The sequence below is a fragment of the Stegastes partitus genome, unplaced genomic scaffold (assembly GCF_000690725.1).
Source record: "Stegastes partitus isolate 25-593 unplaced genomic scaffold, Stegastes_partitus-1.0.2 Scaffold502, whole genome shotgun sequence".
NCBI lineage: Eukaryota > Metazoa > Chordata > Actinopteri > Pomacentridae > Stegastes > Stegastes partitus.
In genome coordinates this window covers 221,239-247,810 of record NW_007578233.1, presented here as the reverse complement: position 1 = coordinate 247,810, position 26,572 = coordinate 221,239, and the positions used below count along the sequence as shown (strand labels likewise).

Below are 26,572 nucleotides of genomic sequence, written 5' to 3'. Positions count from 1 at the left end.
TTCCTAGTCACTTTTGGTCTGTATTTTTACAACAGATCTTGCTTTAATGATCTGGAAAAAAAGTAAAATGTCTGATATATGCTTGATGTAGTAACAGTTTACCATATTTGCATTTTCTCACCTGTTGTATTCCTTAATGAGAGCAGACACTCTCTCAGACTGCGTTCCCATTTCTCTGGAGAACCGGCACAGATCATTGAGTTGGGTCTTCAGACTATCAGACGTGGGCTCAGCTTTGACAAGTTCCTCCAAAGTGTCCTGGATGGAAAACAAATACCATGAAGTAACAAACACCCTCAAAACATGAATTAAATGCAGCATTTGATATGCTTTAGTCATCTCCTGCTATCCCTGCAAGTTTCAAATTAATGGTGGCTTACGCATGGAACTAAACGTAGCCAAGACTTGCCTTTGCTATCTGCCAGCCTTTAACAGCTTCCTCTCCATCATTTTTACCCTCCACTTGGTTTAGTCGCAGTCGCCAGGACTTCAGCTGGCGGTTGAAGTCCTGCAGGTCCTGCTCCAGTTGTACTGACAGGCTGCTGAACTCTTGCTCAGAACTGGCTATCTGTGAGAGCGTAGTCTCCAGACTAGCTCGCGTCTGCAGCGCCCCACGTTCCCACTGATCCCATGACGACAAGAGGGCTGCTTCTTCTCGCTCCAAGGCCTCGTAACCCCCTGAGCCAGTGTAATCTCTCGCCACTGCTCCACATCTTTGAACCCGGTTCAGCCTCTCTCTGCCTCGCTGCTTAGAGTCGAGCAACTCCTGGGAAGATCAAAATTAGTGGTAAACAAATTAAATGAAAGTTTCTATTCACCACAGGTCAGCTATTTTTCAATTTGTGCGTGGGATTAATAAACAAATTTGCAAACCATTTGGAAACCATGCTTGCACATTTACACATTCACCTTCCTAAACTTAGTCTCATCAGATATACAGAGATGGTAATCTCTCAACTGTCCTGTAAGTAGGTAACGTAGCCCACTGAATATTTCGATTATCTATTACTTTTAAACTTTTGAATACAAATTTTTTTATGTTTGTCAATTCATGCATTCAATTTGCCACTCTGTGTCTTAAGTTGTGCACACGGTCTGAAAAACCAAGTGCATCATTTAATCATTTGTTCCAATAGATTCTCACCTAAAGATTTTTTCCTACCCCTACAGGCCTCCTCATCAGTCACACAAATCTTTTGACATTTAGTGGGTTCTTAGGAAGTCCTTACAAGTTAATGTCTCAGTAAATAAATAAAAAATATCATGAGCAAGTCATGAGTTAAGGCTGACTGAGTGAAATATTTATCTTCACCCCTTGATCGTGCCAGTAAAACTGTTGCTGCTTGTGTCAGAAATAACCGGGTATTCAGAGCACAATCGTTATTACATGGCAGAGAACACAGAGTGAAGACACCACAGAGACATCTAAGGATGTGCCCCACATGTCCTTAAACTAAAGGACTTCTCCCACCAGGTAGCCACAAACTGTTATTTTCTCAAGCACACCGTTTTGAGATTCCTCACCTGCACTTTGGAGAGCTTTCTTTTGATGGAAACTGAGTCTCCTGAAAGGTCAGACCAGCGCTGAAGCTCCTCTTTTGCTGAAACCAGCCAGTCATTGAAGTCTCTCACAGCATCAAGATACTGCTCATGTTCAGATACAATGTTTTGCATGGACTGCACTTTACCCTGTGGGGACAGAAAAGACAATGTAAACACAAACTATGAGCCACTGTCTTAATATGAATGTGTCAAACAGTATTTGTAAGTATTTTATTGTTTGCTGTTGGATGGGAATATGCAGTTGTAGGCATATGGGTGGCTTTATATCATACTGTTATTAGCATACTGTCTTCATTTTCTTTATGTAAATCATTTCTCAGTTGGGGCAACAGTTTGACTCTTTAGTACACGTTGCAAGGAAAAGATGCCAAGACACTAACTATCTGGCCTGTGGGAGTGTTCTTGGATACCAGCTTGTCTTTGGCTGGCCTCGTTTTCCTGAATTATTCATCAAGGATTCAGCAGTTATTAGTAAGCACTATTTAACTGAATTTAAATCACCTTGACGACAGCTGAGATATCGGCAAAGTGTGCATTGAGCTCCGCCCTTGACTCTGGTCCAAACGTCTGGTCGCCAGTTTTTTCATGCATCTCCACTGCTTTGTCCGTTAGACGTGACAGTGCTGTTGCATGAGCGTCCACATCAGCCTGGATGGCCCTGAGGCGCTCCAGAAAAGCAGATTTCTCTTTGAGGCCCGGTTGCTGAGGTAGCGTCATCCCCACCTCCTGCTCCACTGACTCCATCCACTGCTGCATCTGGCTCTTATTTTCCTGAAAGCTGGTCCACTGGGCCACTGTCCACTCCAGACGACTATAGACAAAGATAAAACATTATCCAGTTATTAAGTCATAAAGATCTGTGGACATGGTATCAACCCTCTACCGGTAAGCTCTTTCTCAAGATACTTTTCCTACCTGTGGCAGCTCATAGAAGTCATCAACATATTGGCCCAGGCATCCTTCAGGTTCTGGAGCTGTGAACAAATAGCCTCCTGCCCTTCCATCCTGTTGTGCTTTAGGACCTGTTCTCCTTTTCCTACTGTCATGTTGAGCTTTACCTCACCTTCACCTTTCATTAGCAGGATATCCTAAATATACACAAAAACAACATGAAAGAATGATGAGTCAGCAATCAGATAATTTATGTGATTCAGAATGTGCCAAAAAAAAACAGTGGAAAGCAAATAGCTGTATTTTTGGAGCAGGGCTTTATTCACTGACCTGCACAAGACCTAGTCTTTTCTCCAGAGTCTCTTTATTGCCAACTGTGCTGTTGAGTGAAGCCAGACGCTCCTGAACACCATTAAGCCAGATCCAGGTAGTCTGCAGCGTGTCTTCAAAGGCTTGTTGCTCCTGTAAAGTGAGCTGGCAGCTGCGCAGCCTCTCTCTCACACGCCTCTGCAGGGCCTGGTGCTGCGACTGCAGCTGAGCTGACACTCTAGTTTCACTCCCATCGCCTCGCCCACCTTCGTTCAGCGCCTGGCCCTCCTGACAGAGACGCTCGAAGGAGTCCCTGCATGTAAAGAAGTGCAATATTAAAGGAAGTTCTTAGATGAAGACAATCACTGGGGATATTCATTCATTCAACCTTTAAATTCGAGGTGCATTTAGGGTATGGAGGCGTCGTTTACAATGTAGGCATGTAATAAGACAATAGATGCAGCCACACAAATAAGAAACTTGGATAAGAATAACAAAAACATTACAGGTAAAGATTGTTAATATAAATATATACATATATATATATATATATATATATATAATGATTAAGTAGTGCTCCAATAACTGCTGGAATGCGCCTGTAAAAGCATAAATTAGAGTATTTAAGATCTAAAAACAAATCCATTTAAACATGAGCAGCTGGAAGCAAAACAAGATGAAATATAAAACCAGAATTGCTCTAAAAAAAAAAAAAGAGCTTTAGATTGTTTTGCATATTACTCAAGGTTGCACAGTGAGTGCATCTGGATTTTTCAAGGACAGAAAAAACCAGCTGGCACCTGCAGAGTAATCCAATTACTCGAGAGTGTTCAGTAAAGGACAGTAATGTAAGGGAAGGCCATTCAACCTCAGCATACAGCTCACATTGATGGGTATTGTAATTATCACCGGTGATAAAATTTAATGCGGCGAGATAAACAGTATCCAAGGGCTTACGGTTCACAATCCGACACTAATATAAAGTTGCCTCAACAAGCATTCTTCTACAATGCAGAGATAAAAAATATTAATTCCTGTGAAAGAAACCATTTTTGTTGTAAATTAGTCACTTGATATTTAAAAGCCAACCACTCTTCGATCCAAATTCACAGATATTTCTAGTCTGTGACTCAGTATTTGTGCCACTCATAGTAGCGCAGTGGATGCAACTTGAACTCAGAAAATACTCAGAGAAGAGACATTATTAAGATCTTTCGCTTATTGAAAAGTTAGTCGCCTCTGCAGAGAAAACTAACTGAATTATTTGCAACCTCTCACTCCTGTTCTCCACCTCAGGCTCTTTCTGTCAATTACAATCCTCCATCTGTGGTTATTGACAGTTTTAGCTGTCCAGTAGACGATGAAGTATCTTCCGCAGTTTGTGTTGGAGGCCTTTTGGAAGGTTAAGGACTTTCTGTTCTTTTGGAAATCAGATTCTGTTCACAGCTCGAGAAAATTGCCTGAAGCAATATTTTTGGCTCATGGATCATGAATTTCGTTTTCTTTGCATTAAGAACTAGTTTACGATTATTGAGTGCAACAGTCAGGGATAATGAAAAATAAAAGCACCTATTTTCTTTTCCTAGGAAATACACAATCAGATTCAGCACCTTTCTTTGAGCACCTCCTGCTGATATTCCTCCACTTGCTCGAGCACAGCCTTCTCAGGTCCTCGTTGTTTGGCCTCCAGGAGATCTGTGGTCATTCTCTTTTCCATGTGTTCCAACCACCACCTGAGCTTCTTGAGGCGACCTTCAAACCTAGAAAGAATTCAAAATGCCTTGCTTATAAACCTTGGGCTCACAAAGTGCATTACAGAAGTGGCTCATGTCACTCTCTTACCCCTTCATGAGGGATGCACTGTCCTCCAGGATCTGCTGGTTCTGTCTGCACTGCTCCACAAAGCTGTCCCAGTCCTGCTGGATGGAGGACAGGTGCTGCTGGACCTGCCCAGCACTGGCTTTGGGAAGATGAAGTAGCAGCTTCTCTCCTTCTTCACAGACCTGAGTAAGGCGTACCTCACCCTCCTCCACGCGATCCATGGCACCCTGACAGATAATCACATCACTTTCAGCTTCCTTGCTAGAACTCCTTGAAGTTATTTTCATTCACAGACAGACCAGTAGATTCAGATTCAATTGTAAAATCTTTTCTCATTCCCATCAAAGTCTGTGATTTATTGAACTTACCTTTAGTTTTTGTAGTTTGCGTTCCACAATCTGAGTGTCTCCTGAGCGATCAGAGCATTCCTTCACTATCTCTCTCTGTTCTGAAAGCCAGCGGTGGAACTCCTGAACTAGGTCTGACGAGGCACAGGGGATAAACAGAAATAATATTTGGTCTAGAGTCAGACAGAATCAATGTTTTTTTTTTACTCTCAGTGGCCACTAGATGAAGCATGGATTCTCATTTTAAAAAAAAGCCATTTATTCGATTAAATTCTTATTAAATTGCACTTCTTACCATTGAACTGCTGCTGTAGACAGTTCTGCAGTGAGACCAGCGTCCTGGCAGAAAGCTGGTTCACAGATTCATAAGTCTTGATGAGGTCAGTGAGAGCTGAACCCAGACCAGCCAGCTCCTCGGAGGGATATTTTCTACACAGTGTGTTGAGGCTTTCCCTGGTAGAGTCAATACTCCCCTGCTGATTTTGCAGCTCTTTCTGAAGGTCCTTTAACAGATGTTTAAAATACAGTTTAGCTGATTAGCTTAAATTCTCAGCTCTGTCCTCTGCAAGAAAACAACCTCCTATCTGTAACGACTCACATTAAGTAAACCTTACATGTCAAAGACTAACATGCTCAGTTTTATAAAGGTACATTGCAAAACTTTAAAATGTTTTTTTTTCATCCCACATTTGCAAGCGTTTTAATTCACTATGTGACTATTATTTAGGCTGTACCTTCACTCTGCATATGTCCTCAGGATCTGATCCAGTCGGAGATGAAACCAGAGAGTCTTCCATGCTTTTCAGCCATGCAGACATCTGTGAGATGTAGTCCTCCAGCTGTTTCCTTTGGGAGCTGAAGTCCATGAGGTTTCCCCTGGCCTGCTCATGTAGCTTCTGAACTGTGTTGATCTTCTTTCGCAGGTCATTCTCCAAAACCTGATGTAATTAGAATAAAAGTTAGTGGTAAACTGAAGAGGGTCGGAGGTTTAAAAATCTTTTAAATCTGATGACCAGTAAGTGCAAATGCAGTAAAATTTGTGAAAAATGAAAAAGTAGGATTCTAATTAGCTTTATTACCTGCAGTTTGGCAGGAGTCTCTTGACTTTGACTGCACTTCTTCAGCTCTGACACTCTGCTTTGCAGGGTTTCAAGTTTCTGCTCCTTCTCGCCCATTTCTGCCTGTGGATGTATCAAAAGAGAAACGCATGTATTACACCCTGTCTGGCTTGCTGTTTCAGTGTTGTTTGGTAACTTGCAAGATAATACGTTCTGTCACTGTGGTTGCACAGCTGTCTGTTAGTCTAAGCATTTTTGCATTGTAAAGCAGTGATTTATCAGGCATCTCCGATCAGAGATGTTCGTGGTGATTAGGACAATTTTTTTGGCTAAATTAGCATGTGCACAATATTTTTGGTATTGTGGCATTTATTTGCTATAACATTAACTCCCATGTAGTATCGATCAAAAAAAAATTGAAGTAAAACAAATCAGTGCCCAGTTATACTAAGACATCATAAGGTTTACTGTACCTGTAACACTGAAAGCCTTCCTGACACCTTCTGACTGTTGTTCAGGTTGTTCAGGCTTTCATTCAGTTCAATCACACAGCTGCTCGTCCAGCCCTCGATGTCTTCGTTGATTTTCCGTACATCATCCCACAGTGCCAAACTCTGGTTCAGGCAAACAATGTTGTCATCGATCTTCTCAGACACCTGGTGGGCAGATTAAATCAGTCAGTAAAGTTTGCTATGCTAGCTATGTTAAAATACAAAGACACCAAACAGACGGAAGTCACATCAAATCACATCACATTTGGTGTGAAGAAGGGTAGCAAAAACTACATCTGTAGAGCATCACTAATAAGGGAAACAAAACAATAACAATCATACTAATTATACTTCTACTATTCCTACTAATTATAATAATAATTACAATAAAAAAATGAAAACAATGATAATACATTTTACTACTACTACTACTACTACTACTACAAGTACTATTACTGTAACTACTAGTAATAATAATAATAACAAAAACAATAATAATGATAATACCAAACTGTATGTACATAGCATCTTTGACAATAAAAACATACAAATAAAGTAAAAAAGAAACTTAACAGGCCTACTAATACCATTACTACTACTACTACTACTACAAGTACTATTACTGTAACTACTAGTAATAATAATAATAACAAAAACAATAATAATGATAATACCAAACTGTATTTACATAGCATCTTTGACAATAAAACATATAATGAGATTATATAAAGTAATAAAAGAAACTGAATTGATCCTATAAACAAGTACTGCCTGTGTAATCAATAGAGCTTATTCCTCTGTGCCACAGCCCTTCATTGTTGTCCAAAACAATAACTACACACCAACGCATTAAGTCAGACTCACGTCCAGCCACTGATCAACAAGTGTCTCCATGTCCTTCTTCATCATTTGAAAGTCACACTCAGGGATCTTCTTCAGTTCAATCACCAGCTGTTTTCCTTTGCTGGAAAACTGATCCAGCTCATGATGCTTGCTGGCCATCTCCACCTTTACGCCTTCATGCTGCAAATGAAGCAAAGGCAACAAACTATTTAGGTAAATTAAATAGTTTACCGTTGTACTAACCACAACGGAGAAAAAGTAAAACTTTTTCTTTTTCTAGATTTGTGCAACGGACATCTTAATTCCATGAAAGTGAGGTGAAGCACAACCCCAAAAAGCAAAACTCAGTGGATAAAATATTTATCTGTTCTAACCTTGGTCAGTGATCTCTTGGTTTCCTCGTGGTCCTTCAGAACAGAGTTTATCTCAACCAGAGGTTCAGCACTCTCAATAATGCTGCTGATGGAGGCTTTCAGGATTTGGTATTCTCTCATAAGCTCGGCAAGAATATTGCACTGGTCCTGTCTGTTATAAGAAGTGAGAAATTTATTAGATACAGCCTACACAGGCTTATACATGAATGAACAGTAAAATATAATAAATAACAGAAAGATGCATTTCACACAAACAAGCCACAAAGCTTTTGGGGTGTTAAAATGATGGAAAAAAAACTTTCTGGACTTCCAGTACCTCTCTGTGATGAGCTTCTTGGTGTCCTCCCATGTAGTCTCCAGCAGGCTGATTTCTCTCAGTACCTCCCCAGCCAGCTCTGCATCTCTCTGGGCCAGCTGGTTGCCTTTGTCCCTCAGCCACTGCTCCTCGTGCTGATGGGATTGGAGTTCATCCTCCAGTTGATTAAAGAAGCGAAGTCTGACAAACAGAGGGATAATGTGTTGTTGCTGTATGTGTTCTCATGCCTACCCATCGTACCAGCACATAAAGATATCAGTCCCACTAACTCAGCCTCTGACCTCACTGACCTAAATCAGATATTGCTGTAATACTTTACCTCTGCTGTACAGCATGAAGGCTGGGCTCTTTAAAGCTCTGGTGGTCGGCTTTTTCTTCAATATCTTCCACCGCTTTGAGCAGCTGTTCTTTCCGCTGTCTAAATGAAGTCCACAGAGCCCCCAGGGCTTCTGCTTCACTCTGTTTAGTACCAAGCAAGTTCCTCACAGCATCCAGCTCAGCACTGAGCGCATCAGCCAGCATGCGGCATGTCTTACGAGAACCCTCATCAGCACCGATGTGGAGGTGACTTTTGCAGAGACTGCTGTCCAGATTGATGGCGAGAGTCTCCAGCTGAGTAATGTCTGGAACAACAGTGGCCAGCTCCTGCTGCAGCTCCTCGACTCGTCCACGATCCCAGCTCCCAGCACTTTCCACTGTCTGTCTCAGACCGCGCAACACTCCAGCCGCCACACCGTGGGACTGCAAAAAAGCCTCGAGTCTTTCCAGGCACTCTAACTGGAGCTCAGCTAACTGCCTGGCCTCCAGGTAGGGCTGCAGGCAGCTGTCTGCTCTGCTGCGGAGGAGCTGAGCATCGCCAGGCTCACAGAACTGACAGAGCTTCTCGGTCTGCTGCTCCAAGCTCTGTCTCACACTGGACTGCTTCTGTAGGGCCACCTGGGTCTCCTGTCAAAGGAAAGTGAAAGAAGACAAGCTGTTGCTCTGAAGCAAAGCACTATTCATAGGATTTTAAGTGGTCCAGGAGAAATGCAGAACTCTAGACACGCTAATTTTCTGTTTGGTTCTTACCTTTACTTGTGTGGCGGCAGACTGCAGGTTGTTAATGTTGATTTGAGAAGCTGAGTGCAGATTTGAGAGCATGGTTTCACTCCACTGAGAGAATTTGATCAGAGCCTGGTCAAACTGCTCCACCAGAGAAAGGTGGCTCTGAACCTCTTTGAATCTGGGGAAGAAAGTGGCTCCACAGTGAGTCTACAATTCAGTCAGGACTGCTTTCATTAACATTTGCCCTGCATACTTTATGTAGGTTATTACACTGAGTTTGGTGTTAACCCATTTGTTGGGGGTGTCTGTATAATTTTGTAAGATCCTTGTAAGGTGTAATCAAAGACAAGGTAGTCTCTGAACCAACATGTGTATGTTTGACCTGTGAAGAAATTACAATGAAAAACATAATTTTCAGCTAGACTATCTTATTGTACCTTTGAGGGAGGACTTCATTTTGGACATGTAATCTCTTCTTCAGGGTCTCAAGCTCATCTTTAAGCTGACTGACTCTCTGATCAGGTGCAGTGGGATACAGCGATGTCCCAAGAGATACCAACTCAGCATGAGCCCTCTCAAGGGACTGGACCTCTGAGTGTAGTGCCTGCAAGGAAAACCATTTACTTCTCTATGTATTCATAATACTATAAAATGAATTTACTACCTATTTTAGGGTTAAGACACTGATCTCCTTGTGTGTACGGTGTACCTGCAGATCCTGCATCTCGCTGCGTAGCTTGGCCTTATCAGCTGACAGACACCGACTTTCTGGTTTGGATGTAGACTCACTTCTCTCGAGGCAAGAAAGCAAGTTTGAGCGCTGTTTCTCATACCTGCAGCACATTAGAAAACTGTTGTCTCAAACTGCAACATTTATTTTTCAGTTTACGCTGCTGGCCGCACATCACTGCCAGTAGAGACACACTTTGCATTGTATCTATCTGACCAGGTTGACTTAATTATCAGCATTTTTTCATTTCATATGGCAACAAAATCCTACATTATGTTAAGTTCATTGTCTGTTTAACGACACATACTTTTGCCAGAGAGACAGCAGGTTCTCCAAAGTGCTCTGTTTGTCCTTTGCCTCCTGTACGTTTTGGTCATAGCTGGTGTTTAGCACTGTCACCGTCCTCTCTGCTTGCTCTTTGTCACTGAGTCGTCGGGCGCCAGCTGACAGCGACAGCAAGGTTCCCTTCAGCCTCTCCAGACACTGACAGACATCCTGGGGAACAACAGAACATGACAAAGCATTACCAGAGAGCTGAATCACTGGCACGGAGAGGAAAACAATACTTTGCAGCTCACTTCTAAAATGAGCAATAAAAAAAAATCTTGTTTTGCAGAAAGGTACTGTGATTTTATTAGTAAAGAAAGAATAAAAAGAAGTAAGTACCATGTGGGTTTGCAGAGCTTTGTAGGTCTCTGATGAGGAAGTGCAGGATTTGATGGGATCCTCCAGTTTTGTACGTAGTTCACCAAGAGATGCTTGAGCCTGGGAGACAATTAAGACAAATTGTATGCCTGTATCTTCAGTAAATACTGCACTGTGTCAGTATCAGTGAGTGTATTTACCTCCTCCAGGTTCATTTTGAACTTCTGCTGGTGAGAGGAGCTTTCCTCCAGCTGTCCATCAAGCTGCTGCACGCTCTCCTTCAGCTCCTCCCAGTACCTGCCGATTTGGGTTAGACGGGCCTTGATGCGAGCCGCCTCCCCTGACGACACAAACTGGGCCAGTGCCTGGGAGTCTGTCTCCAGCTGAGAAAGAACCTGAGCTCGGTCTTGAAGCTCCGTCCCAACAGCCTGAACGTGCAAAACAATAAAAAAGCAAAACAGAGATAATCACTGAGTCTTAGTGGAGTTGTAGTTGGGGTGAAACACTGCAGGATTTTACTGAGACTGAAGAGATGTGTTCAGTGTGGTAAAATTAATGAAGGACTTCTCTGATTTGACACTCCATTGACATTATCAGACTCAAAAAAAATATATATATTGAGGTGTTTTTTCCCCTAATACAAAACCAATTAGTGCTAAATAGTTAAGATTTAAAATCAAATCACCATTTGAAACAGTGCAATTAGCAAAACAAAAAGGCTACAATAGAGGCTACAAACAGGCTGGAAGTTATGCAGCTTGTCTGATCTTGGGTTTAAAGTGACACGCCACTGATTTTACAAACACAGTGTGACAGTCACACTTTTCATATTATCTTATGTGGCAAAGCTCCATCACATGTTCTAAGTTTGTTACATTATGATTATTGAACTGAAGCTTGACTTTAAAGAGAACGCTCTTTGTAAACTCGTTTGTAACAACAGTGATTTTTCAATAAATATAATAATTAGCAACCATTCTTTGTCCTTAATGACAAGCTTGTATGAGCCCAAAAACCAGAATAACTCCACTTTCCCTTGCACTTGGTTAAAAACTTGTTATTGTCTAGAAAGGGCCTGTGGTATCATTTAAACTCTCTTCTGTTCTTCTTTTTTTTTGCTGCTGACATGAAGTGACTGCTGGACATGTTTGTAGACAAGTGGGGGGGTCTGGTTTCAGACTTTCACCAAAAATTCACCTGTGTTTAAGATACATACTGTAACAGAGCCAGTTGTCATGCATTATTCAGATTACTGCATAAACAACAACTTAGAGTAAGAATGCATGCAGGAAACAGCTATCCCGCTTTGTCAAGCTCATTGCTTCAATTTACAGAAAAAAAAAAACATTACTTGTCACTGTAAACTAACAAGAAAGCAATCAGCTGGATATAAACTTGCATAAAGTAGTTATTTTATGTTTAGAAAGGATTAATAACAGTCTATATATTAATGTCAGGAATCTCACAATGACCTGGTCATTGTGGCAATCTTTAGGAGGAAGTCTTGTGAAACAGCAGCGAGTGAGACTGGGGTGTATTTATTGTAGCAGCATCCAATGTAGCCGCATGAGGATCAGTCCCAAGCAGCAGTGACTTGAGTGGAGCCAAAATCCGTAAACACACTGATGTGTAAATTTGGTGAAGCTCCCCATCAAACCTACCACTCAAGAGCTGCCATTTAACTCATTATCAAAAGAAATTATACATTGTGGGTGTTTATCTCACATAATAGAGAAAGTCATCCTCCGAATGAGCCTTTGGAGGCTGCTAATACGTGACAATAAGCATGATTGACAGCAATCTGTACTTCCTATTATTTCTGTCTGTTTATTTGATGAGCAAAATATATGTGACGCTTGAGTAAATGAGAGCCCAAATGATTAAAATTGGCTAAAAAAAAAAAAAAGTGGAATTTTTATTTTTCATCTCACTTCTTGTCATTTTGGTGCTGAGTAAAACCTTTCTGAAGGGTGTCAAAAAATCCTCTACACAGGAAAAATCCTAAATATAATCATCAAAAATGCCTGAGTGCTTCCTTAATTTGCTTTTTTTTTTAAGTTACACAAAACTTGTGTCTCATTGTGACAGCACTGAAACTGCAAAGTCAGACACAAACCACAGACTTCATAAATAGTTCCTCCTGTCTATTCGTGTTGAAGACAGAGGGTTTGATGTGGGTGTCCAAAACAGAGACAGTCTGTCAGTGCTTGGACAGAGCAAAGCTGCAACACTGGTGCTAATGTCTCCTTAGGACTGCCTTATTGATTTTCGCTGTAGTGTTCTGGTTTTGTGGTTTAAGCTTGCTGGCAAAGACTACTGTAGGTACACCGTGTGAGAGGATTGTAACTTCACAAGAGACACTACTGTACCTTGACTGTGCTGATCTGTTCCGCAAGAGGCAACGTAGAAGATTTCATCATTTCCAGCTGCTTTTCCTTGTCAGATATCCACAAGGAAAAGGCTTCAAATCCAGCTCCGAAACGATCCCACTGATCTTTCATTTCTTCTAGAGTCTTCACACTGTGACACAAGAGAGAAAATTCAAAGGACTTGAGCATTAGTTGCACGTAAACCGTGGTATTCATGTACGATAGCGACTTAGAGATAGCTGGATTTACCAGAGAATATATATGGGTCTGTCAGAGCGGGTCAGGTCGTTTATCAGACAAAAATATTCTCAACTGACATTCAAATATGTCTTCATTACAACTACAGTTTTCCTTTGTGCTCAGTTCATCTAGCATCGCAATGGAGGAAAGCCACAGAGTGTTTGGAAACACTAGCGGACAGTAAATTGAATCTAATCCATCATCTTACTCTTTTTTCAGCCCAGCCTCCACTTTGTCCACTTGCTCACTGAGGGAACGAGCTTGTTGTGAGAGCAGAGTCTTGTTTTTCGGACCAAGCTGGATTTCCGTTGCTCTCTTCAGCAACGTGTTCATGTGCAAGGCCTCGGCTTCGCACTGCTTCAGCAGCACCTGGTTATGAAATGGGGAAGTTTAGTTTTATATTCTACGGTGTTAAGAAACAGTTGCAGGATATTTATCTAAAAGTAAAATTTACTCACTCTGGCCTGGTCGAGTTCAACCGCCAGGCTCTCTGGACTGCTGAAGTTCAGGTCTCTCTCCATTGTTGAGCGAGCTTTGTTGACAAACTCGTGCACTGCTTCTTGTTGGCTGTCAAACTCCTGCCAAGCTGCCAGTGTGACCTGGAACGACAGTGTTTCAAAGTCGTTGAGGTCAAACCAAATCAATGTTATTTCTATAGCCATTTATTCACTTTTAATACATATTTAAACCAAAGGAAGTCTTTGCACATCTATTTCAAGAGGTAGGGGCATACGAGGGACAAGGGTACATTTTTTTTGTCTGTTGAAGGTCTAGCACCAAAACATGGTGCTAATTAATGTGTCTTTGCAAATTTAATAGTGTGCAGGAGTCTGACGGAAACTTTAAAAATGTATAAAAAACAAAAATTGGAGGAGACACTGATAATATGTTTCTTTATCATGCAAACAACCTTCTTTATTTCTGATATCAAACCATCCAACTAGCACTTGAATGCAGTATAAATGTTACAGCAGGAAAATAATTAGCATCCAATGTAGGGCTGAACAGTTAATTAAAATATTGTCAAAACTGCAATACAATTAGTGTAATATCCATATCTCAGGAGCTATAATTCTTTATCAGGCTAAAATGTGTCACAATATATTGTTATAAAAGAAGGATAGTGGTGCTTCAGAGATGACCTGAGCTACAAATCACATTATCCATAAAAGAACAAATCACATCCAGACATGAGAGAACATGCTCATTTGCTACATCATCAGCTTTTTATTTGTTTCAGTAAAAAAGAAAAAAATCTAAATTACCATTCATGCTAAATCATTTCTCAATATCTGTAAAAATGGCACTTATCTAGATTGTTTTCGCCTGACTAAATCCTTGCTTGTGTTATATCCACTCTCAGATGTATGTCGCTTTGGATAAAAGCGTCTGCTAATGAAATTGTAGAATTACAGAATTGTTGTAGAAAAATAACCACAACATGATGCTTGTTACTTCTCATTCTGTCCAGTCCAGTAGCAGAAATCCCACATCAAGATCATCACCAAAGAACAAACTGACACACGACTGTGTTTGCCAAACCAGCTCACATCAAACCATTACGTACACAGATGCCACTGTCGCTTTTTGGCCTTATCAGCAGGGCCGATGAGCATATTGACAGAGCTCACACACACAATATTCTGCCAGCTTCTCACCCCGCTGCACATAAACAGTTCTGCTATTGACAGAGTCAGAAACTCGAAATTCACTGCTGCACACCTTACTGACAATCTGTTACATGGACGTGTAGCACAAAAAGGCCCAACAAAGTTTCCATTTCAAGACTGCTACCTCTGTGTTGTCAACATCCTACAATAGCACCATTAAGGGTAAGAAGTCTGACTCACTCCGACGTTATCTTCTTAAAGCACTGTAATGCCTCGGAAAGCAATTCCCTCTAGCGGAAAATATCAACCAGACCTTTCTAACCTGTAGTCAGAACATTTTCCATAAATGCTGCATCTGCACAACCTGCTGCATTAACAGTAATCCCTCCTGTCCTTTACAAACACTAACTTATTCTATCAACAGCTGTCATTTCGTTTACTTTATGTATTTATAGAAGGCAACACATGTTCATTTATTGATATGATGATATTGTGCAAGAATAAGGCAAAAGGCTCATTATCATTATTATATTATTTGCAATCCAGCTGTACAGGTTGATGTTAAAAATGCAAATAGATGCAAAAAATAGACAAAACTGTGTCAAAACATTACACAGCAGACGCCTACAAGCTCATAAGACATCAGAACTGCACACAGCAGATACGACTAAACAAACTAAGGACTGCAAAACTATTGAGAGCATATTATAGCACAGATCAAATAAACACTGTTTCGGTAACTGACAGATCTAATTCTACACTTTACTCAATTAAGAAGGAAGCACCTAAGGAAGTAGGGGAAGGAGACAGTTTGTAGTGGCGTAATTCAATAATAAATTGATCATGAGATGAAATGTGTCAGAATGAAGCTGACACCCAGACAATGACTCATCATATTTTCATCTCACAGTAATAAATCAGGGCAGCACGTCACGAGACATATAACATTTTTTACTTTTCAGGGAAAAAAACAGCTCAGCCAATACAGGGTGGGGCTGTCTGCTTTGCCACTGTTTTCCAAAGACCGCAGCAAAATTTCCCTCTTCTACATTCTAACTTTACAGGTTAGTATTCATAGCAACACTGCTGACTTTACCTACTGTGAAATAATATTGATTATGAGTTTATCAAAGATTTCCAGAATCATTTTGTGAGTATCATTTCTCACCTCGAGGCTTTGCTCCTGTGAATCCATATTCTGTTCCATTTTGCTGAGTGTGTTCTCTAAGCTCTGCAGGTCCTGCTGCAGAGTCTCGCCCAGTCCCTCCTCAGCCTGGAGCTGCTGGCCTCTGGTGATCAGCTGCTGGACGTCCTTTCTCTTCGGCTTCAGCCTTTTTAACAGTTGCTATGTGCAGGGAGACAGTCAAAATGTAAAATTATTGATATCCTATTAAATTAATTTGGATTAATAGTCATTAATTATTTTTATATTAGATTTACTAATTTGTTTGCGTCCTACAGTACCTGGTGGACAAGCAGCAGCTGTTGGGCTTCTCTAGCAGTTGAACAGTCCAGTATTTTGGTAACTTCAGCCTGAGCTTCTTTCTGGCCCTGAACGAGGTCATCCAAAGTAGTTTGTACCTCTTCCCTGAATTGTACACAATCCCCAACTGCCAGCACCATCTTCTCAGCCTGTTAGATAAAATATAACAGAGAAAAACACAAGACTTTTACATACAATACTACTGTGAATTTATTTATAAAGTTGAAAATTGATGATGACGGGCTGCGTATATCGTCATTCCAGTACAGTGACATATTATGCTTTTAATATTATTCAATGATTGTATTTAAGTATTATTTACATTGCTAGTTTTCTTTTTTGTGGCACATTATGGTTTCATGTTTTCAGTGAGAGCCAATGTGTTAGTCCATGTAAAATAAATTCAGAGACTTGTTTCTAAATACGTTGTACGTGTCAGAACATAACTGATGTGCTTAATTGCAGCATTCTGTGTTTAGGGTTTTTTGGACAGGCCACAAAACATGGCTTGATAACGCACTGGAGCCATAATTTGAATGAAACCTTCCCATAATACAATAACATTATAAAAACTACAGTGTATTAGCATCAGTGGTTCTCCTGCTTGATCTGAGTTACTACCCTTACTCCAGCCAACAGTTTATGCAAATGAATCTTGCCTGGATGCAGGAATTTGCAGAGTAGCCCAGTCTCTGTGTCTAAATTTCCTACAAATGATGAGATGAAGAGGTAGATTTTGTGAAGAGCTGCATTTATGGCAACACTTTACACTGGGTAGTTTTATGAAGTTTCATTGCTAGGATTCACAGATAATCTGCCGTCCCTGACATCTACTGCCATCGACCGCAGTGCACGTCGACCAGTGATCATAAAATGCCTTTTGAACTTAGTTTATTATAGTAGGTGATTTAGTCCACGGACTTAAACTGACAAAAGTTCCTGTATCTACATCTAACATGCTTAGTTTAGTTAAAATTAACTCAGGTCTCTTTGCATGGCTAGTTTGGCTCAGTGGGACTGATGTGAAACCTCTCAGTCAGAACCTTCAGCAGATCCACCCCCAGCAATTCAGAGCAGACAATGGTGTTTGTTTTTTTTATTTCTTATTTTTTAATTTTTTAATCATAATAAATCTTAATTGTTTAAAATTGGCAATCATTCAGATTTGTCAGGGTGGTTAGTAAGATAGTTTCCTGTGAGGTGAGAAACTCAGAACATATACTTTTTTTTTGCTTTACATAAACTTTATGAGGTTTCTTAAATAAAAGTTTTACAATAACAGCTCCAATAACATGCACACATCTTAAACATATTATTATGACATACATGTATCTGCAAGCCTCGATATAGAGTCTCAGAGGGGACATAATATCAAAAGTTTGCCTGGCACCTTAATAAAACGTGAAGAACTTCACCTACCTCGATGAGAGAAGCTAGAAGACCCTTAAAATCAGTGGAGAGCTTGCTCAGTGCACTTCCTTGCCTCTGGGCATCGCTGTCAGCACAGATTTCGATCAGTACGGCCATACGGGCTTTCAGCCAGCCGAGATTCCCCTCCTGCAGCTCTGCGTCATTTCTCAGCTCCTGCACACAGCGGCAGAGTGTGATACAAGCCATGTGGACAAAAGAGTCATCTGACACAAAGTGGTTTTACACTCCCATCTCCTCACAAGTGACATTGACAAGCCAGTAGTACAGCACAAGTGAGCCACCACAGAGGAGGTGAGGAGGAGAATGTTGTTGGACAGTTTGGAGTTTATAAAAGGGACAAACTCACTGTGATGGTCGCCTTCACTTGCCCATATTTTCTGGGATCGTTGGCTCGGTTCCTCAGCAGCCTCAGTTGGCTTTCTTTAGATATAAGCCAGCAAGAGAGCTCAGCGTACCTGTTTTACATCATAAATAAAAAATTCAGGATATTAGGAATGATCTCATCAAATAATGAAAGATTAAAGCTCTTTTCTAAAAATATATATAATTAAATATTGGGGCCAACTCGGATGAGCATGAACTATAATAGCCAAACTGTGTTTCCTGCTTCACTGTCAGCAGTGTGTGTTGATAGGAATGTGAATCAGAATGTATAAAGGATCAAAACTTTCCAGTAATAATTTTTGATCTATCAAAAACATCTGCACTGAAAAATACAATTGTTGCTCTGTATTTTAAATGGCTGAAGGAATTTTAACATGCTTACTTTGGCTATGTCAAAAATGTATGACACTGCCTGGGAATGCAGAGCACACTGTTTTATTGTCACAACAGCACTACGACAGTCTTCGATGAAATTCTACACCACAGGTACCTCCTTTCCATTAACAGTGCAACACCTTTATAAGAAATGACTAAACTTAAGTGGACTTCACCTATATAAGTAATTTCATATGATTGCTGCACCTTGCATTGTAGTCCTTCCATTTATCTGGGTGCTGCATTAGCTTCTGATGGGTGCTTTCGATTTCCTCCCGGACATCAGCGAAGTCCTTCCTCGCCGTTTCCAAGGTTTGGTGAGCTGGGTCGCCCTCAGGGAGCTTTTGACAAAGTTCCTCCATCAGCTGCAGCCTTTTCTCGCATATGGAGTGGGGGCCCTTTTCCCTAAAGAAGGCCTGAAAGCCATTTTTACACAGAAAAAGATTTATGTGAATCCAAGACAACAAAATGCTGCTGATCCAGGATAGTATTTGGTTGACAGTGGAAAAGCCTCAGTTCTTTTGGGTGGATCAATATCATGAAAATCTTCCCACACTGCTTACTGTGCGAGGCAGTGAATTTGCACTGAATTATTTTACACTCGGTTAATCAATATGTGTAACTCAGCCAGCGACACTGTGCTTATTACCCTGTGCTCCTTGATGAGCCTCTCGCTCCCCATGCTGGCCAGGTGGCGGTTTTCCCTGGTCACCTCTGCCTGGCACTCCTGCAGGGACAACATCAGCTTGCTCCTCTCCACCTCCACTTTCAGGTGCAGGAGGTGAAAGGGGGAGTTTGTCTGAATGTCCTGGTAAAGCAGAAGAGCAACAGTGATGAATTCAGTTTCAGAGCTGTGCAGTCCGCTATGAGCAATATTTCAGAAACTATAGAAAGTGCAATACAAACAGCTCTTTATTTCTATCAGTAAAAACTGTTTTTTGCATTATGACAACATTAAGATGTTAAATATGTACATATGGATTATTAGCAACTATTCCTGTAAGTATTAACGATATTGTTCAGTCTTTGTTAGACACAGTGCTGTGATTTATAAAATGAAAATCAGGATATTTTAGGTTTATAAATTAGACTCATGGTACCAACCTTCCAGTGTTTATGCAGCTTCCTGACAGTTTCCTGCAGTGACTGCTGCTCCTGCTCCGGCAAAATATCCGTCAGCTCATCACAAGCCTTGAGGAATGTATTCAAGACCCGCTGGTCGAGCTGTCCAAAGAATTCCTGCAAAAGAAAAATTAGAAAGTGTTCATAATGTTTCACAATTTGCGTCGAACAGATTGTGTCTCATTAACATGCATCCTACTGTAATTATTTTCTAGGTCCTACACCAAAGCAAGAGCCAAGGCGGAGTTTGTTTTTCTGTGTATCTGTCAGCATGATTACACAAAAACTACCAAGCCAAATTTAATGAAATCTGGTGGAAAGCTGAAACCTGTTTAATTCAATTATATATCACTTTTCTTCGTGCATTTGTCCCATGATGTTCCAGTACTGCTTATGTAACATGTTACATTATATGTACAGCTACATTTGGTATTTTCAACCTTAAAGCAAGTATGTTTGTATGTATATTTTCTGTTGCCCCCCAAAAAAAAAATGTAGAGAGAAGAAAAACCACCATAAGACCCTTACTGTGTGTTTCTTGAGCAGCTCCTCTGGGTTGCCTCTTTCTGTCAGACAATTCTGCGCCATTTTAAGAACCTTCTCCAGCTCTACCCGTGACTCATCAAATCTTTTCATAAGGCAGCTGTTTGCCTCCACGTGTTTTCGCCACTCTGTGGATTCCTTGATCATGTTCTAAAAACAAACAAAAAAGAGTCGTATTTAAAAATGTTAAACACTTCTAAAGGCTTATGTGTTGAATTGTAGCAGATGTTCAAGTTTACCTGTGAGGAGGTTTGCAAGTCTGCCACTCGTTTCTGCAGAAGACTCATGTCCATGTGCTGGAGGGTTTTGCTGCTGTTCATTGTTTTTTGGATGGTTTGGTGGTTTCTCTCTATTACTGTCAGACACTTCTTACAGCTGTGAGTGAAGGTCGCCAGCTCCTTCAGTGTTAAATGAAAGCAGGGTGTCAGACATTCATTCATATATTGTATAAAATCATACTCTTGCTGAAAATGACAAATTGAAAAGGCTGAAAATTCCTTCATCTATTTAAAAGTCATTCAGTTAAAAATAGAATGCAACTTATAACAGTCACCTGGCATTTCTGCTTGAAGTCTACTGGTCCCTCAGAGTCAGGGCTGCTGGTGATATGACTAGCCTTCTCCAGAGCTTGGTAGAAGCCTGTGATGTTCTTCTCCATTTCCTCCAGTGGAGGTAAAAGAGACTGAGACTCCCTCAGCAGAGGCAAACATCTTTCTCTTATCTAATCAGAGGACAGCGTGTAAATGAAAGTGTTATTTTGATCGTAAATCAACAACATCACCAATAAAAAGCAATCTTTTGAGAAGTACCCAAGCATTTCATTTGTGTTTCAATGAAAAATACAGGCTCTGAACACCCTCTACACAAACTGGGCATCAGTATTGGCCTTAAAATTTCTCATCAGTTTAACAATGACATATTCACTCATGAAAATAAGAAGAAGATACACCTAATGTACATTGATCTGCACACACCTTACTCAGCTGCTCTTTGATCGAAGCCATCACAGCCATCATCTGTGAAACTTCCTCTTGTGGCGTGTCTTTGGTCAACAGCTGAGCTGTACGGCTGGCTGCCTTACAGGCTGCTTCCATAGCTGGCACTTTGTGCTTGATTTCCTACAGGGCAGGTGAAAAATGCCACATGATATCGCATAGAACAGAGATTAAGGAGTTGTGGAAATGAGGAAGAAGATGAGAGTACAGGTCGTTTACCTCAACATCTTGAGAAAAGGCTCTGACGTTGAGGAAAGATACTTGGACAGGAGCAGTCATCTTCTCATTGGTTGCATCCATGAACATTTTCAAGGTATTAATCCCATCCTGGTAGTCTTGTCTTAGCTTGTCGACCTCATCTGCTCTTGCATACTGCCGATGAAATGCAAGAAGATGGATTGAATATTTATTTATTTATAATTACTTTTAATATTAAACCTGTTTGCTTTGGTGGCACATTTAGAGCTCAAAAGCATTGCACTCACATGTTTGACTTTGACAAACAGCTCCCTCCATCTCCCGTTCAGCAGCAGAAGCTGCTGCTTCAGATCCCGTGAGACCGTGTCGTCACATGTCTCAATGAGGAAGTTGCCAGCATCATTCATGTCCATGTGCTGCTGAATCCAGTGAGAAAGGTTTCTGAAGAAATCCTACAACAAGGAGGAGAAACAGGGAACACAGGAGTTTAACTGCACATCCGATGAACAATCAGACACATGTGCTTTTCCTTAATGTCTCTGAATGTACTTACACGTTTGGCATTCTCTGACTGGTTGAGCATCTGCTCAGCGTCTTCTAGCCAGGCCTGCAGAGATGCCACTGTGCCACTATACTTCTCCCAGTTAGCGATGACCTCCTCCAGCATGCTGCGAACGCTCCGCACCTCCAGAGCCAGGTTCTTCCACTGAGCTGTAGTATCACTGAGGAATTTACTCACCCCCTCTGCTTCATCAACTGAAAACAAAATGTGGAACAACTGCATTTTAGCTAAAAATCAATATGGATGTGAAGTGCAGCTGATTATGTCTGATGATCATTCAGCCTTGTGGTTGATGGTATTGTATGTTAGGTCAGAAAAATCATGCTAAAATAGCATTCCAGCTATGGTTACTCCTTCATGCAGAATGCAGTATGATTTTTCAGTTCTGGGAGTTCAAAGAATGTTAGAAAAGAAAAGTGCAGCCCCAAATTTACAGAGAGAAATGGCTCAGGAGACAGGCACAGTTAAGGTTTTGAATATTGTCAGACTGTTTCTAGACTTACCTTTGTTACAGGTCTTAGACCCTGTAACATGAAATCAATAGTAAAACTGTTTACTAGGAGCCCAAACAAATACACATGTAAAACATGTATAAATAACAGACAATTCGGGAATAAAACAGAAAAGAGTCTTACTTGAGCTGTCAGACTTAACATAAACCTCTGCAGCTTGTTTGAGGGATGTGAAGATTATCTCATACTGCTCAAAAAATCTGTGGCCTTCAATGAAAGTCTGGAACAGAAAGGAAAACATGAGATGGTCTGACAGATGCAGCACCATTCAAATACTGCATCTACAATGACAATGGTTTCAACTTACAAGGTAGCTTTGCAACAGGAGTTCAACTGAATCCCGTCGGCCGTATTTAATGATCCAGGACTTGAGCTTTGACTCAGCCAGCATCAGAAACGCCATCAGTCGATACTTCATTTCCCAGAATTCCAGTTTGATTAAGTGAGCGTGTGACGACGTAGACACAAAGTTGAACCTGCAAATTAAACAATCATCATTCAGATGTTGCTTTGATTTTACAAAATTGACAGAAGAACAACAAAGAAAACACTGACTAGAAAGAGTTCATAAAATTAGGCCAAATGACAAAAAGGAATTTCAATTATTTGGATAAACATCTTACCGTTCTGCCATATCTTGAAGCTGTTCAGGTGGGACAGGCACTCCATTTACTGATCTGTCCCTGTGTATCTGCTGGAAGGGCTGCCGGTGTGATTCCAAGTTTTTTAACACCTCCTGCAAAATTAAAGAAAATGATGTCCTCATTGGCTTTGCATCCTATTTTACTTATATATAATAATGCTAATAGTCAATAGATATCCAAATATACTAGACAGCAAGCTATCTTACTTTATGCTGCTCTAGTTTTCTGTGAAGAACATTGGCTGTCTCCTCATGAGCATGCTGGATGGGAATGTCCTCTCTCAGAGCCATCTCTGCTCTGTGAAGCCAGGCCCCAATCACTCCCAGAGGACCAGGCAGGGACTTGTCCAGATGGATGTGCCAGTCCAGCAGCTGCAATTGACATCCATTTAAAAAAAACACTCTACCAAAGCAAGAGGAGGCTATGCTGATCAAAACACTTCCACATGTTCACAAGCAATCGGGCTACAAAAGAGTTTTATGCCCGTCTAGACAAGCCGGGGATACCCAGAGAGGAAGACTGCCCGATGAACAAAACCGCCTCTGTTCCCGTCTCCTCCCCTCTGAACAAACTGATTCAATCGCTTGCACCCCACTGAACTTTCACTGGCACCGAGTAAATAGTAGAACCCTGACATGTGTTCCTCTCAGCTTCCAGAGCGATGATGCAATTTATTTAGCAATGACAAATAACACAAACAATGATCTATTATTAATCCTTGTGTTTTGTTTAATCTACGTATGATTAATCATCATAATTAATTCAGCTTTTTTTTTTTTCGTGGCTTAGTTATAAATTATTCATGTTGTACAGAAGCATGCAGTACAATTACCCTGGCAGACACACGGTCCCAGGCCTGCTTGACCAGAGCTTGATCCACAGAGAGCTTGCCATCCTTGTTAACCGGCTGTAACAGTGGATCTGTCTGCTTTTTCTTCATTTCATACTGTACACGGAAGCTCTTGAAAGCCTGGAAAACAACAGGAGACGCACATGTTGAAAAAAACGTCTTTGTCAAAGCAGAATGTTATATAACAATGCACTTCTGTCCCTCCACATATGTCCTCACCTGATATTTGTCAGTGAGGTTTCCCTCGGCTCCTTGGGCTCGCAGCACATCTCTCTCCAGCTGATCTAAAAACACCTTCAGCTCTCTCAGCATCTTCCGCTCCTCTCTCTGTCGCATTTAATAGACATGCAGTTTAGATTGGGAACAAACTTAATCCTGTTTTCTAATCAGCATGCCACTGGAAGACTCACACCAAAACAACATTCCAGAAACACGCAGTTAAAGATTAGACAAAAGACTTAATCTGCTAGGATATAACTCTACATTTTACAACTAATTAGTCTTACAAGCTGAGGTAGAAGTTAAAGGGTATGAAGAGGGTACGGACACTAAAACTATCATCTTCAAACCTTTGATTTAGTATGTTTAGTTGAACATACCTCAAGCATTTGCTCTATATCTTGGGGGCCAAACTATCCAGGAAAGCAGCAAAGCACACAGAGAGATGCAAATACGTCATAAAGGCATTAGAATAGTAAGGGGGAAAAAAGAAGCAAAGTGGATAGGAAATGGGATGAGGGTGAGGTGGGCATGCACTCCAAACAGAAAGCATGCAGCACTATGACCTGAACTCTCACCTGAAGTACTGGCACTGACAGTGCAAAAGTTGGAATTGAGCCAAGAAGCAGCTTAATGTGCACAAAAGATGAGTAGATGGAGAAATTAAATGAGTCCGTGATGATGGAAAATAAAATGGTGATGATTATATGACTGCCGTGATCATGCTATGATTGCTTCCATTCATTTAAGCTTCATGTGATAAAATGACACATATGAAGAACTGCAGGTACAGGCTTGCAATAGTTCAACTCAGCAGCAGGTAAAGCAGTTTTCATATACTGTTGGTATGATGTCTGTGTGTGATCATTCTCTACAGAGGATGATATGCAAAGTGCGATTCAAAAGTTCAGAGACTGCACCTATAAACAGCAAAAATCACATCTGATTTATATTTGGCAGACCTCCACGTCAGTTTAATTGCCTTGCACAGCAATACGCTACTTTCTAGTGCTGCTGTCATGCCTGAAATGGTACCTGAAGGTCCCGTTCTGTAAACATAACAAGCAGCATCTGTGATGGGTGATGAGTCTCCCAAACTGTGTCAAAACATCAACCCGTCAAGTTCAATTTCATTTTGGGGAAGAGGAAGACGTTGCAGAGAAGGAAATCTGGTGACTGGGGCAGGTGGGGAGCAAAGAATGCATTTTAGGGCCAAAAAACCTGTGCATAGTCACCGTGCTCACACAGAAACTACATGTCATTGGGCCACTCTTCAGGTGATTTACACCGAATATGTTCCCTCAGACGCCTTAGGACAGCGTAGCAGAACTCTGCCCTGACAGCCTGACCCTGAGAGACTAATTCATGGAGCCTAGTCCTGTAAAATGTTGGGGTAAACGATGAACATGCACTTGGTGTGCTCCTGATCTGATGCGTCAGGCTTTTCCACTGCAAACACTGCTGTTTGGTCTCTGGATTGTAGCCATTGATCCAACTCTTGTCACTCGTGATGATCCTTGACATAAAGGTTTGCTTATTCCAAATAAGATGTTTGCTCTGTGGTCTAATTTGAGGTCCACGGTGAAATCACAAAGGTTTACCAGTGGTCACTAAAATGTGCGTAACTCAGATTGATAGAACAGTCTCAAGTGGCATCATGGCTTGGGACTGTTGCTGCTCACTCATGTGGCATGACCATTAAAAAGTCAATGCACACGTCACAGGAACAGTCTTGGAACATTTTGATCGCACCTCATACCAGGCAGTTATTGGGAAATGTGTATGGCAACAATATGTACAGCTTTAAATATAATAACACATGGAGTTAAACACAGTCTAGGCAATATAGCTAACACAATGACATCCCCAAAACTCCCCAGAGTATTACCTGCCTTACATGCACTTAATATAGTGTATCATAAATTCAAACAAAGTACCTCATCCTGCTGCCCATCTGTTTCAGAATGGTGTGGGTTTGGGTAGTGCTTGAGAAACTGAGCCACATATGTCATGATGGATTTCTCATCTGGCTTGTCTACATCCACATCTACAGAGCAACACAAACAATGTTACTGAATGACGGAAAATCAACTAATCCAGACAACAGAGACAAATGTAATTTAAGCCTGAAATATTCATGTCACTACCACACTTAAACCATGCCCTCATGCCAGTAGAAATGAGAGGAATATATGACAGACTCATTACGTTTGATACTAAGTCAATATGACACAAAAACATTTTGTGTCCTCAAGAGGATAAATCTACTGAGGCATGACAGCTAATTATACACGTCTACTTTCATCTCCATCCCTGACCTGATGTTTCAAGAAATCAGGGTCAAGCTCCTGTAAAAGCAGAGACGTTTCAGTGCAGCTCTTTGTGCAATAAAGCATCACGACTCTGCTAGTGAAGACAGGACTGCAGAGCCACTGCAGGACTGCTTCACTTCTACAGACTTAAACTCTGAGCCACGGATAAACACAGAATTTTAATCCTCTGCGAGGTGGCTTTGGTATTTTCGGCACACATTTCGTCAAAATAGCTCATATAGAATTGATTTGCATGATAACACAATTTGATTTATCTGACTAATACTGTTG

General features: G+C 41.0%; 1 protein-coding gene across 1 annotated transcript in view; it reads right to left on the bottom strand.

The window, feature by feature from the left end:
• syne1b (spectrin repeat containing, nuclear envelope 1b) overlaps nucleotides 1–26,572 on the bottom strand; it is a 90,191-nt gene that overhangs the window by 45,345 nt on the left and 18,274 nt on the right. The window contains exons 9-57 of the mRNA XM_008287467.1: nucleotides 25,907–26,016; nucleotides 24,548–24,598; nucleotides 23,970–24,077; nucleotides 23,733–23,870; nucleotides 23,107–23,271; nucleotides 22,880–22,992; nucleotides 22,564–22,732; nucleotides 22,380–22,476; nucleotides 22,248–22,268; nucleotides 21,736–21,938; nucleotides 21,470–21,634; nucleotides 21,204–21,356; nucleotides 20,964–21,107; nucleotides 20,543–20,710; nucleotides 20,229–20,387; nucleotides 19,975–20,139; nucleotides 19,429–19,563; nucleotides 18,974–19,132; nucleotides 18,532–18,740; nucleotides 17,912–18,020; nucleotides 17,554–17,718; nucleotides 16,116–16,283; nucleotides 15,820–15,996; nucleotides 13,500–13,640; nucleotides 13,250–13,410; nucleotides 12,802–12,952; nucleotides 10,633–10,860; nucleotides 10,454–10,552; nucleotides 10,095–10,282; nucleotides 9,767–9,890; nucleotides 9,495–9,661; nucleotides 9,082–9,235; nucleotides 8,333–8,958; nucleotides 8,014–8,193; nucleotides 7,698–7,848; nucleotides 7,345–7,503; nucleotides 6,463–6,645; nucleotides 6,011–6,112; nucleotides 5,666–5,869; nucleotides 5,227–5,434; nucleotides 4,953–5,065; nucleotides 4,606–4,811; nucleotides 4,374–4,523; nucleotides 2,785–3,076; nucleotides 2,479–2,651; nucleotides 2,065–2,374; nucleotides 1,525–1,689; nucleotides 410–766; nucleotides 122–258 (exon numbers count right to left, since the gene is read on the bottom strand). Of these exons, the coding sequence (XP_008285689.1) occupies nucleotides 122–258; nucleotides 410–766; nucleotides 1,525–1,689; nucleotides 2,065–2,374; nucleotides 2,479–2,651; nucleotides 2,785–3,076; nucleotides 4,374–4,523; nucleotides 4,606–4,811; nucleotides 4,953–5,065; nucleotides 5,227–5,434; nucleotides 5,666–5,869; nucleotides 6,011–6,112; nucleotides 6,463–6,645; nucleotides 7,345–7,503; nucleotides 7,698–7,848; nucleotides 8,014–8,193; nucleotides 8,333–8,958; nucleotides 9,082–9,235; nucleotides 9,495–9,661; nucleotides 9,767–9,890; nucleotides 10,095–10,282; nucleotides 10,454–10,552; nucleotides 10,633–10,860; nucleotides 12,802–12,952; nucleotides 13,250–13,410; nucleotides 13,500–13,640; nucleotides 15,820–15,996; nucleotides 16,116–16,283; nucleotides 17,554–17,718; nucleotides 17,912–18,020; nucleotides 18,532–18,740; nucleotides 18,974–19,132; nucleotides 19,429–19,563; nucleotides 19,975–20,139; nucleotides 20,229–20,387; nucleotides 20,543–20,710; nucleotides 20,964–21,107; nucleotides 21,204–21,356; nucleotides 21,470–21,634; nucleotides 21,736–21,938; nucleotides 22,248–22,268; nucleotides 22,380–22,476; nucleotides 22,564–22,732; nucleotides 22,880–22,992; nucleotides 23,107–23,271; nucleotides 23,733–23,870; nucleotides 23,970–24,077; nucleotides 24,548–24,598; nucleotides 25,907–26,016 (8,380 nt within the window). The remainder of the gene's footprint in view (nucleotides 1–121; nucleotides 259–409; nucleotides 767–1,524; nucleotides 1,690–2,064; nucleotides 2,375–2,478; nucleotides 2,652–2,784; nucleotides 3,077–4,373; nucleotides 4,524–4,605; nucleotides 4,812–4,952; nucleotides 5,066–5,226; nucleotides 5,435–5,665; nucleotides 5,870–6,010; nucleotides 6,113–6,462; nucleotides 6,646–7,344; nucleotides 7,504–7,697; nucleotides 7,849–8,013; nucleotides 8,194–8,332; nucleotides 8,959–9,081; nucleotides 9,236–9,494; nucleotides 9,662–9,766; nucleotides 9,891–10,094; nucleotides 10,283–10,453; nucleotides 10,553–10,632; nucleotides 10,861–12,801; nucleotides 12,953–13,249; nucleotides 13,411–13,499; nucleotides 13,641–15,819; nucleotides 15,997–16,115; nucleotides 16,284–17,553; nucleotides 17,719–17,911; nucleotides 18,021–18,531; nucleotides 18,741–18,973; nucleotides 19,133–19,428; nucleotides 19,564–19,974; nucleotides 20,140–20,228; nucleotides 20,388–20,542; nucleotides 20,711–20,963; nucleotides 21,108–21,203; nucleotides 21,357–21,469; nucleotides 21,635–21,735; nucleotides 21,939–22,247; nucleotides 22,269–22,379; nucleotides 22,477–22,563; nucleotides 22,733–22,879; nucleotides 22,993–23,106; nucleotides 23,272–23,732; nucleotides 23,871–23,969; nucleotides 24,078–24,547; nucleotides 24,599–25,906; nucleotides 26,017–26,572) is intronic.